The following is a 12,642-nucleotide window of genomic DNA, read 5'->3' as shown; positions in this document are numbered from 1 at the left end:
ATAGGCCGTCAAAGGGTGTCTGTCTATGGACGACGGTAATACCATCAGGTGATCCATCTGCTCGATTTCTATCCGGGTTTTACCGGACTATCGCGATGTGTGTGGCCTAGGTGTTAGACATGCAACAGTGCATCCTATTAGTTTAATGGCGAACTTGGATAAATCAACGTGCCTTTCTGACGTACCATCACAAAATTTTGATGGAGAAATTTTGGTAGGTAGGGAAATGATAAAATGCCTATCAACTATTTAAGTAAACTCTTTATTTAGGTACAACAAATCATTTACACTGTACAATTATTGTATCAGTTATACGCACACAAAAATACACGGACCTCCAAAACTTACACTATTTAAAATTGCTAAGTATTGTTCTTAAAATTTAAATGTTAATTTTTTGAAATAAAGGCTTCAATACATGAATCTACTAATTAGGTACGTATATTTATTCAATATACAATTTGATAACACATTTACCAAAAACTTATAATTACTTAAAAACTAAACTTTAAAGATTACTTTATAAACACTGAATCTTGGCTACGGCTATAGGATCTTGTCAAAATAAAAAATGCATTATTCAAAAGATTTACTCGTATAATAAGAATTAATAATAATAAAGTTCCTTTGATATAGTTTTTAGCTACTTTCACCATGATACTGACCGTGCTTTTTCATTTCATTAATAATAACTACACATAGCTGGGCATTAACTCGTTAATCCGTTAATCGTTAATTAACGAAGTTAACATTTCTATTAACGGATTAACTTTTAAGTTAACTTTGAAAAATGTTAACGGACTCGTTAACTTCCGTTAAATTATCCTAAGTCCGTTAATCGTTAATCCAGTACCTACTATTTACCAAAAATATACAGCAGGCACGCTGAAAAACTCTAGAAAAATGTGTTCTGACAAGTACGTTCGGGCTTCCAGAACTTCCAGAAGCCAAAACAACAGTTTTTGTAACCATATCACTAACGAAACGATATATAACGATATAAGAAAATTCTATTTTTTATTTATTTATTTACAAGCTTTATATTGACTTCACTTGTGGGACAAATTTTGCAACTGAATTTAAGACCAGTTTTTCTCAACAGATTGAGCTGAAATTTGCTATACTTATGTAAATACAATGACAATGCAATGTTATGGTACCATTGAGCTAGTCTGATGGTAGAGTCAGGAGGTGGCCATAGGAACTCCTAAATGAAATGGCGGAATCGCATCAAATTTGGGTTCATTGGATTTGTCTTTTCGACCACTTTAGTACTAGATGATGTCCAGGGTTCTGATGATGGAGTCAGGAAGTGGCTATAGGAATTCCTAAACGAAACGGTGAAAACTTATCGAGTTTGGGTTTGTTGGATTTGTCTTTTCGAGCACTTTGGTGCTAAATTGTCCAAGTGCGTGTCGTGCCACGCGCAGTGTAGGGTTCCGTAGTTGTCCGTCGTTACCACAATATATTTCAGAAGCAATCAATTACTTCATCTAACTAAAGTCACTTTCATATTTTCTTCTAAGGAATTTTTACTGATTAAAAAATTTTATAATACATGAGTCAATAATGACTATTACTTTTAAACGAACTGATGTATCTTAACCGTTATAGTTTTCCTTGAAAGTTCATAAAAAGCAGTATTATTACAAATTTTTCCACATTTTTCAAGCGAACAGTTTAGTTTTTAGAGGGGGGGGGGGGGACGCCCTACTCGAACAAAAATTGGCACTTTAATAATTTGCAAACAGATCCTTAAATCGAAAAATAGTCTTAGAAACCCCTAATCCATTTCAAAAGCAAATACCCCACACGATGTGGTAGAAGATGAAAAAAAAATCATCCCCACTTTACATGTTTTGTCGTAATACCTCCACAAAATTACAGCTCTCTAGTGCCAATAGTTTCCAAGCAAAACCTCGGACAGACAGACAGACAGACATATCGAAACTGTAAGGGTTCCTTACTTCCTTGTCAGGACTACGGAACCCTAAAAAGTGTAAAATAAAATTATAATAAAAAAGAACTTTTTTTAAAACAAGCTTTTATTTTGAAATGCAGTTGTACTAAAACGAAAAAAATAATTGTACTTATGCAAGGTTCAAATAATTTCGAAAGCTTGTAGCGCAAACATAAAAGAGGAATAAATTCCATGCGCGATACAAGCTTACGAAATTATTTGAACCTTGCATACTTACAATTATTTTTTTCGTTTTATTATCATGTGTTAACGGATTAACGATTAACGTTAACTTGCGTTAAGTCTTGCGAAATATAACGTTTTAACGTTTAACGAAGTTAATTTTTTTATTAACGGTTTAACGATTAACGAAGTTAACTATTTGATTAACGGTGCCCAGCTATGTAACTACATAATAATGTGTGAAACAAAAATTTTAAATTATGTAAAACTTTTTAAATAGCGGTCTTGTTTATCTGCTACTTGGTTGCTGTTCAAAATTAGGAACTAAACTAGATCAGCTTTCTTTTCGCAAATGGCAGGGAAAGTGACTCCCTCACACTCTATGTGAGATAATGTCCCATTCCTCCCTACTGCACCACAATAATGCCTTGTACTTCTCATGGCAGGTACAAACTTATCCCACTTGCTGTATCCTGCATCTTGCAATATTTGACCTACAAAAAAAACACTCATTTATCATTTAGGCCAGTAATTCTTTGAGGCTCAGGGACCATTTCGTTTTTTTTATTGTTCCCAGGGAATATTAAAAAAGTCCTTAAAGCAAAAAGTAATATTGAAAAGGAAAAACCAAATACCAAATCAATTAAGTAAAAATTCGTGTGTTTATTGAGCGAGCGTTCTTCTGCACGGTAATCCTAGAATATTTCTGTGACGACCTCTGATTTAAACTGAGAGGGACGACAACAGACAGGTCTATTAAAGGATTTAATATTGTTCATCAAAATTTACAAGGCCTGGCTGGCAAAGAATTAGAACTAGAATTGTTTTTAAAAAAATACAATGTTCATGTATTATGCTTAACAGAACATTGGCTTAAAAATTATGAATTAATGTTTTATTTAGGTAATTATAAAGTTTGTAGTTCGTTCACCAGGGAGTCTGCTATTAGAGGGGGGTCACTCATAATAATAAATAATCAATTTAAATACAAGGAAAGAAAAGACATTGTTTCACTCTCAATCGAACGAACTATAGAACTTGCGTGTGCAGAGCTAGAGCAGTATATAATTGTAAGTGTGTACAAGCCCCCATCTGCAAATTACCAATTATTCGAATCCACTATGGAGGAGGTCTTGAAAAAGGTATTTAAATCAAATAAGAGAGTAGTTGTATGTGGAGATTTTAATATAGATTTATTAGATAATACTCAATATAAAATAAGATTCTTAAACCTTTTTAAATCTTTTAATTTATCAAATCTTTTCAATGAGCCTACTAGAATCACTCCAACATCAGCTACTTGCTTAGATAACATTTTTTGTAACTGTAATATTCAAAGTAAATCAATAATTAATTGCCTTAGTTCAGATCATAGTGGACAATTGGCCACATTTGAACACCATCATGTCCCTAGTACAGTGGATGTTGTTTGTAGGCCAATAACAACTAACCGAATTGACAAATTTAAGAAAAATATTTGTGATGGTATTGATAAACTTATATTAGATGACAATAATGTTGATCACATTTATGAGGATCTATTCAGTGTTGTGAGTGAGGAATTCAAAACCACATTCCCACAGAAAAAGATCCGAATAAATTCTGTTAAATGTAAATTTGACGACTGGGCTACAACCGGCATTCACAAGAGTAGAAATAAAATGTATGAATTATATAGTCTTAAAGCCGATACGCAAGATCTGAATGTTATAGAATATGTTAAAAATTACTCAAAAATATTTAAAAGGGTTTGTTTGGCTGCTAAATCAAATCATCTTCGAAACATGATTTTAAATTCTAATAATAAAGCTAAGGCTACGTGGAACATAATAAATAAACAAACATGTAAAAATAAATCGAAGGATAACACTTTTTCACTGAAAATCGGAAACGAAATTATAAATTCCGATACAGAAGTTGCAACCACATTTGAGACATTCTTCTCCAATATTGCGTCTGAAACAACTAAAGAACTGAATTCATCACCAGTTCTTGCAGAGTCTCTTTTAAAATCTAATGTCACCGAGTGCCAGTGTCTGCTCCAGTTCAGGCATATAGATTGTAATACAATAATTAAAACCTTTAGAGAATTAAATATGAAAAAAACCGAGGACCTTTGGGGAATCTCAGTCAGTATAATTGGAACAATTATTGACACCATAGCTCCTCACCTTGCATTCATTTTTAATACATGTATTGATCAAGGTTGCTTTCCTAGCTTAATGAAGTTAAGTAAAATAATTCCATTGTTCAAGGCTGGTGACAAATGTGACCCCTCTAATTTTCGACCGATTTCTATTCTACCAGTACTTAGCAAAATTTTTGAGAAAATTATTTTCCACCAACTTCTATCTCACTTCATTTTTAACAAATTATTACACAATAAGCAATTTGGTTTTACGAAAGGTAGAAGTACTACTGACGCTGGGGTAGCACTATTGAAACACGTCTTTGATGCTTGGGAGAGTAAAAAGGACGCTGTTGGTATTTTCTGTGATCTTTCAAAAGCGTTTGATTGTGTAGACCACCAAACCTTACTAAACAAATTGCGACATTATGGTGTTTCGAATAAGTCACTTGATCTGCTGAACTCGTATCTCACAGGCAGAAAACAAAAAGTTTGTATTAACGGAACTGAGTCTTCTGGAGCACCTCTTACTATGGGTGTGCCGCAGGGATCAATATTAGGACCTTTGCTATTTCTTATTTATATTAATGACCTTCCTTACTTTGTAAAAGATCTGTGTGATATTGTGTTATTTGCTGATGACACATCTCTCATTTTCAAAGTTGATAGAGGTAAAGTAAATTTTGACGATATTAATAACACACTCTCACAGGTTCTACATTGGTTCACTGTTAACAACTTATTGTTAAATGCAAACAAAACTAAGTGCATTAAATTTACCTTACCTAATGTGAGGCAGGTTTCCACGCAATTAATGGTGAAGAATGAACCATTAAATAGCATAAATTCCACAACATTCTTGGGAATCACTTTAGATGCTAAACTTCAATGGGGTCCTCATATTGAAACTTTGTCAAAAAGGCTCAGTTCGGCTGCTTTTGCAGTGAGAAAGATAAGGCAATTAACTGACATTGAAACGGCAAGGCTAGTATATTTTAGCTATTTTCATAGTATAATGTCATACGGCATATTGTTGTGGGGCTCAGCCGCGGACATTGAAACTGTGTTTGTTCTGCAGAAGAGAGCAGTGCGGGCCATTTATAACCTTGGACCCCGATTTTCCTTGAAAGATTTTTTTAAGGAAATTAACATACTGACAGTAGCTTCACAGTTCATTTATGAAAACCTTTTATATGTCCGCAAAAATATAGAGCAATTCACGAAAAAGAGCGATTTGCATAACTTTAATACAAGAAACAAAAATAAACTTGCCGTTCCAAATTTCAGATTGCATAAGATTGGTAATTCATTTATGGGAAAATGTATTAAATTCTTTAATAAATTACCACAAACTGTTGTAGAACTACCCATTCATAAATTCAAAGCACATATTAAAAGTACCTTAATGAAAAAGGGCTACTATAAAGTCGATGATTATTTAAAAGATAAAAATGTTTGGGATACGTTACTGCCTAGCTCGCATAAATATTTATAACTTTGTACATTTTAAAGCATGTAAACCTTTGAAAAAGAGGCTGACAATAGTGACTGAGTTTCTTGCGCTGCTTCTTCTCAGCACTGGCCCATTTATTGTCCTGAAGCAGTGGTAGGGTTAATACTGGGACGTGTAAAAGTGCTTTTTTTAAGCCTATTTACAGAAATAAATGAGTTTTATTGAGTTTTATTGAGTTTTTATTATTACTTATTTATTTATTTATACTTCGATGCCAAAAATATTAACATTAGGCGAACTTAATGCCTTAAGGCATTCTCATCCAGTTTACCTTTGGGTTATGCAGAGAAATTAGTTTGGCGGTATAACAAAAAATAAAATAAAATAAAGCAACGGCAAAACAAATATGCTACATATACACATACATAAATAATATATAAAATATATAATAAATAAATAAATACTAAGATGATAGATAATAATATAATTATGGATGACGATAAGTTAAACAGAAACCATTCATGAAGATGATATCATTTGGACTACTATTATTACTTAATACTTAAACCCTCTCATGACACGCGGAAGTCCATCGCTCACGAAACATAAAATCGTTCGTGAACCATATTTAGCTCCTGTGGACCACCGGTGGTCCATGGACCACTAACGGGACTTTTCTCACCTCTACTTCCCACTGCTGCAACTCCTGTGTAGCCAGGATCTACAGCTTGATCGCCAATAAAAACCCAACCAGTCAAGGTAAAGTTTGTCCCGGGGGAAAGTTAAACTGCCACGAAATTAATCAGAAGAACATAAGAGGAGTTCGAAGTTAAGGTTAGTCGAACCTCCGAGAGTTCCTCCGTTGCAAAGCGGATGACAAGTGACAAACAAAGGTTTGTAACCTTTTCCATGGACCAGTAGTTGGGAACCCCTGAGCTTCTGCTCAGGCTTCTGAGCTTCTGTTACATAATTTGAAGTGTTATAAAAAAGTAGGTACCGTGTATTGTCCACCAGATCTTCGTTGCTCCCCAACCTTGGAATCCGATGCTCGCTGCGTACTTGGCGTCCGCCTGGAAGGCGTCGTTGGGGTAGTTCTGGAATATCCCCCTGATGACGTCGGCTTCTACGTCACTGTTGATGATGGCCAGGTGCCCGCCTTCCGCCACGCACACTCTAAACGCCTGAGGCCAGGTTCGACCGAGTGTGTGAAACTTATAGCAGCTACCAGTTCGTTTTTCATATTTGTACTCTAAAATCAAAGGCACATTTGTATTTGTTGACCATTTGAACCCAAAAATTTACACTAACGAATAGGTACGAGTAAATTGTCAAGAATTACCAAAAACACAGTAAATAAGCGCTTACAATTTTTTATCTCCACACGCTGAAACAATCCATATACTAAGCTTACGGTCCCCTAAAGCTTCTAAGTCAAACCTATTCTACCTGTACCGTTAGAATGACTGATAGATAAAATTTTTGGGCATAGATAGACGAACTTATTTATTTGTTACGTAGATAGAAGATGCGATAGACGAAGGTAGAAAACTTATAACATAGTCGCCTCTTAAAACTGGTATGATAACTAGTCAAACAGTTCGTAGCACCCAAAGTGACCAAAAAAGTTGATAACACAGCTTTTTGGCATCTTTGGGTGTCACGAACCATTTGACGCTGAGTGTAAAACAAAAATACCTTGATCGGCCCCGCAAACCGACGGTGTCAGATGTTCTGGTCCTTTTTTGAAGCATATGTATGGATATTGACTGGAACAGTTGCGGGCTTCGACTCGCCCGTTGGAACGCATCGTCACGCAGTTTCCGGACACGTCACAACTGTGTAAACTCACGGGCATCTCGTGCAGAGGAACACCTGGAAATCACAAGTCGACAATCCAAGGACTGGACGAAAGTCTGACAAATAAAGGACAACGTTAGATACTTATTTTTAATAAAGAAATATTGCGTCTTCCATCGGTAACTAACCTCCAACTGATGTGTAGACTCCCTTTGAAAATGTCGAGTGAATCCCAGTGAAGATATATGGCTCGTGAGCCTCCATCAGCATAATCATCTTTTGAATTATATTTTCATTGAATGGTGAAACCAATTCGGCTCCTAAAACAAAGTTTACTATCAGAATTGATTTTGAATTTATCGCCTCAGATTGATTGATTGGTCTTACCGTCTTAAATGAATGTATTTAATGGACTTTAGTGTACAACTCTGGTCTTAATTTGTGTTCTAATGTGCAGTGAAACATTAAAACACTTCGAAAGTCTTTTGAAGTCGGTTATAAAGTGAGCCCACCTTCATAATAGCACTGTAGTCGCGCGTCTTCCCACGTGGTAGACAAGCTGTGGAATTTGATCCAGCCTCCAGTTAGCTTGCTGTAACTGTAGTCAGATCTGAACCCGTTTGGCTTCGACGTGTTGAGCTCGGAACTACCTGTTAATAACACAATCATTCTTCAACCAATTTACCTAAGGCTGGTTTTAGATTGACGCACTCTAACCATCGGCACTAAAAGCCGAAAAGTACGAAGCGTCAGTGCAGCGCCGACATTCAGCGAGCAGTCAGCGCGATTCTAAAACCCGTGTAACTCTGTCGCCATAAATAATAATAATGTTCCGGCTGTTAGAGTGCTAAGAATCTCCGGAGGCGGACTGGCTACCCACACCAACGACGACTGGCCCTGGTAACGCATAATATACGCACATTGAGGACTGACGAAAGGATCACAGAGTTGGAAGACGAACTGAGTAGGTTGCGATGGAGTATAATGGGACTATCGGAAGTCCGACAAGAGGGCGAGGACACGATCACTCTAAAATCCGGCAACCTACTCTACTACCGGGAGGGCGAACAACTGTCCCAAGGTGGTGTCGGGTTTCTTGTTTTTTTTTTTTTTTTTTTTATGTGATAGGAGGCAAACGAGCAGACGGATCACCTGATGGTAAGCAATTGCCGTCGCCCATGTACACCCGCAACATCAGTAAAGTCACAAGTGCGCTGCCAACCTTTTAAATCCCATTCCCCCCCAATTGGGCCTCCGGTATCCTCACTCACTCGGCGAAACACAGCGCAAGCGCTGCTTCACGCCGGTTTTTTGTGAGGCCGTGGTATCACTCCGGTCGAGCCGGCCCATTCATGCCGAAGCGTGGCTCTCCCACGGATTGTCCACAAGTCCCTCATTAACAACATCATCACCATCGGAAGTGTGTCGAGCAGGGTTGCTTACCTGATACTCAGAGTATCCAAAAGATACTTGCTGAAGGTAATTCAGGTATACGCACCGACCTCTACACACCCAGATGAGGAAGTAGAGGCTATGTATGAGGACATAAGTAGGGCCATACATACTACTAAAACCTACTTCAATGTTGTTATGGGGGACTTCAACGCGAAGCTGGGCATGCGAAGTGATGATGAGCTGAGAGTGGGGCAATTTGGATGTGGGCAACGGAACCCCAGGGGGCAGAGGCTGGCCGAATTTCTGGAGAAGGAAGACCTCTTTGCGATGAACTCCTTCTTCCAGAAGCCGCCTCATAGGAAGTGGACATGGATGAGTCCCGATGGTTCTACGAAAAATGAGATTGACTTCATCATGACCACAAAGCGACGAATATTTAGTGATGTCTCCGTGATCAATAGGGTGAAAACCGGTAGTGATCACCGAATGGTCAGAGGCATACTAAATATTAACGTCAAGCTAGAAAGGTCCCGTCTGATGAAGTCTACGCTCCGACCCTACAATTCCCATATCCACTGCCCCGAGAGCTTTCAGCTCGAGTTGACAAATCGCTTTGCATGCCTGGAAAACTGCGAGTCAGTGGATGAGATCAATAACGGGTTCGTAGAAACTGTCCAGGCGGCTGGGCTTAAATTCTTTAAAAGACCTCGTCGTAAAGACAAGCCGCAAAAGCTCACCGACCACACCCTCAACCTCATGGCAGAACGACGTGCAATGACGCTGCAGTCCTCCGTTGACGCTACGGCATATAGGCAGCTCAATAGACAGATAAGGAAGTCCTTGCGACATGATATTCGCAACTTTAATACTAACAGTATTAAAGAGGCGATAGAGCGGAACCAAGGCTCCAAAGTGTTCGCAAGAGACAACTCTATTGGGCAAAGCCAGCTGACGAAGCTAACGACGGCGGACGGTAGTGTAACGTCAACAAAAGCCGAGGTTCTGGGTGAGATCGAGAGGTTTTATGGACAGCTATATACCTCGGTCACCAAACCCGTTGATAGCTCAACTTCAGATCCAAGAGCTAAGCTAACTCGACACTATACCGAAGATATCCCGGACATCAGCCTATACGAGATTAGGATGGCTCTCAAACAGCTAAAGAACAACAAGGCACCGGGTGATGACGGAATAACATCGGAGCTTCTGAATGCGGGTGGAACACCGATACTGAAAGTCCTTCAGAGACTCTTTAACTCCGTCTTACTCCAGGGAACTACGCCAGAGGCATGGAACAGAAGCGTGGTGGTGCTCTTCTTCAAGAAAGGTGATAAGACCTTGCTGAAGAATTACAGACCCATCTCGCTTCTGAGTCATGTCTACAAACTGTTTTCGAGAGTCATCACGAACCGTCTCGCGCGTAGGTTCGATGACTTCCAGCCTCCCGAACAAGCCGGATTCCGAAAAGGTTATAGTACCATAGACCACATCCATACGCTGCGGCAGGTTATACAGAAGACTGAGGAGTATAACTTGCCACTATGCTTGGCGTTCGTGGACTATGAAAAGGCCTTCGATTCGATTGAGACTTGGGCAGTGTTACAATCTCTCCAGCGGTGCCGTATTGACTATCGATATATCGAGGTGCTGAAGTGCTTGTACAAAAACGCCACCATGTCGGTCCGAGTACAGGAGCAGAGCACGAGGGCGATTCCACTGCAGCGAGGCGTTAGGCAGGGAGATGTTATATCTCCGAAACTGTTCACCGCTGCATTGGAAGACGCTTTCAAACTCCTGGAATGGAAAGGATTCGGCATAAACATTAATGGCGAGTACATCACTCACCTTCGGTTTGCCGACGATATTGTGGTCATGGCAGAATCGTTGGAAGATCTTGGCACAATGCTCGAAGACCTTAATCGAGTTTCCCAACAGGTAGGCCTGAGGATGAACATGGACAAAACGAAGCTTATGTCGAATGTCCATGTTACGCCCTACCCAGTTTCAGTTGGGAGCTCAATTCTCGAGATTGTCGACAAGTATGTCTACCTCGGACAAACGATTCAGCTAGGTAGGTCCAATTTCGAGAAGGAGGTCAATCGTCGAATCCAACTCGGCTGGGCAGCGTTCGGGAAACTACGCAACATCTTTTTGTCCAAATTACCTCAATGCCTGAAGACTAGAGTGTATAACCAATGTGTGTTACCAGTGATAACTTATGGCTCGGAAACGTGGCCTCTCACTATAGGCCTTATACAGAAGCTCAAAGTTGCACAGCGTGCTATGGAGAGGGCTATGCTTGGTGTTTCTTTGCGAGATCGAATCAGAAATGAGGAGATCCGTAAACGAACCAAAGTCGCTGACATAGCCCGACGGATTAGCAAGCTGAAGTGGCAATGGGCAGGGCACATAGTACGCAGAACTGACGGCCGATGGGGCAGAAAGGTTCTGGAATGGAGGCCGCGTACCGGAAAACGCAGCGTGGGACGTCCACCTACAAGGTGGACCGACGACATCGTAAAGGTAGCAGGGAAGCGCTGGACGCAGGCCGCTACCAATCGATCAACATGGAAAGCATTGGGGGAGGCCTATGTTCAGCAGTGGACGTCCTATGGCTGAAATGATGATGATGATGATGTTAGAGTAAGGTTCCTCTATGGTTAAGGATTCCGGGTGAAGTGTAGCTCGCTTCGGCCTGATCATCACTTTCCATCTAAATATACTGGTCATCACAAAAATCGGCCCACCTACGTTTTACAGGAAAACTCGTTTCTACTGACACAATCATAGTGCCCCAACACTATTGGTATTATTTGAAAGCCCAATAAATAAATATCCTTAAAGAAAAACACATTTAATTTCTTAATAAACGATTAACATAAACGCGATATACAATAAATGTGACTTGAAAAAAGACCTCACTTTGGGCTCACCTCTGGGATCAATTAGACCAATTTTTATGGTTATACAACCAAATAATGATCTCAAGTGTCCTCTTTAACAGATTGATAGCAATTAATCCCAACTTAACAGTTTTATAGCCATAAAAGTTGGCTCAAGCGTAACTACCTATTTTTTAAAGAAGTGACTCTGGATTCTTCTACAGACACATTTTTGGGGTAAAAACCTTTCCTTTAATGAAATGAAGTTTAGAACTAGGCTTTTAAATGGTGCCAATATTAGTGGGAAGTCCCCGATGCATACGTTTGAAAGTGCTTGTCGCGGGAGGGTAGATTTTTGTGATGACCAGTGTATACATATAAAAGAAGAAACTGACTGACTGACATATCAACGCACAGCCTAAACGGCTAAACGTAGGCACTTGAAATTTGGAAGGGACGTAGCTTAGGTACCGTAGAGGTGCACTAAGAAAGGAATTCCCGAAATTCCCACGGGAACGGGCCCCTAAGGGGGTAAAACGGGATCAACGCGTACGAAGTCGCGGGTATGCTTTTTTATCCACTACGAGGAAGCTCTTGGCCTGTATCTCGCCTGATGGTAAGTGATGATCAGGCCTTTGCGCTTGGACTTACCACCATGATGTGGGTAGAAAATAAAAACCAAAACTAGTACAATAGAGACTTTCATCTCGAGAAGACTGTTGCGTGTTGCGGGAAGTTAAGAACTGCGCGCGTTGAATTAAAAACTATATTTATAATATTACGTTTATCCATTGAAACCGCAAACGAGTACCTATTATCAAAATATTTCCTGTTTTTGTACAGA

General features: G+C 39.3%; 1 protein-coding gene across 1 annotated transcript; it reads right to left on the bottom strand.

The window, feature by feature from the left end:
• Nucleotides 1–243: 243 nt before the first annotated feature.
• LOC135074350 (C-type mannose receptor 2-like) lies at nucleotides 244–12,529 on the bottom strand. The gene is made up of 6 exons (XM_063968605.1): nucleotides 12,450–12,529; nucleotides 8,034–8,171; nucleotides 7,710–7,841; nucleotides 7,420–7,596; nucleotides 6,722–6,973; nucleotides 244–2,637 (listed from the first exon to the last, which is right to left on the bottom strand). Exons 1-6 carry the CDS (start codon nucleotides 12,502–12,504, stop codon nucleotides 2,468–2,470), a joined length of 924 nt encoding a protein of 307 aa, XP_063824675.1. The 5' UTR covers nucleotides 12,505–12,529; the 3' UTR covers nucleotides 244–2,467.
• Nucleotides 12,530–12,642: the final 113 nt, after the last annotated feature.

This window comes from Ostrinia nubilalis, chromosome 9 (genome assembly GCF_963855985.1).
Source record: "Ostrinia nubilalis chromosome 9, ilOstNubi1.1, whole genome shotgun sequence".
In the NCBI taxonomy this organism is placed as follows: Eukaryota; Metazoa; Arthropoda; class Insecta; order Lepidoptera; family Crambidae; genus Ostrinia; species Ostrinia nubilalis.
Note: the sequence above shows the minus strand (reverse complement) of the source record. Positions and strands in the feature narration are given on the sequence as shown.

Excerpts from the sequence above, each read along its gene's own strand:
- LOC135074350 (XM_063968605.1), bottom strand. The coding sequence starts at position 12,504 with ATGAAAGTCTCTATTGTACTAGTTTTGGTTTTTATTTTCTACCCACAT. Across the intron at positions 8,172-12,449 it reads TTTCTACCCACATCATGGTG|GTAGTTCCGAGCTCAACACG; the intron begins GTAAGTCCAAGC and ends TGTTATTAACAG. Across the intron at positions 6,974-7,419 it reads GGTTTGCGGGGCCGATCAAG|AGTACAAATATGAAAAACGA; the intron begins GTATTTTTGTTT and ends CTTTGATTTTAG.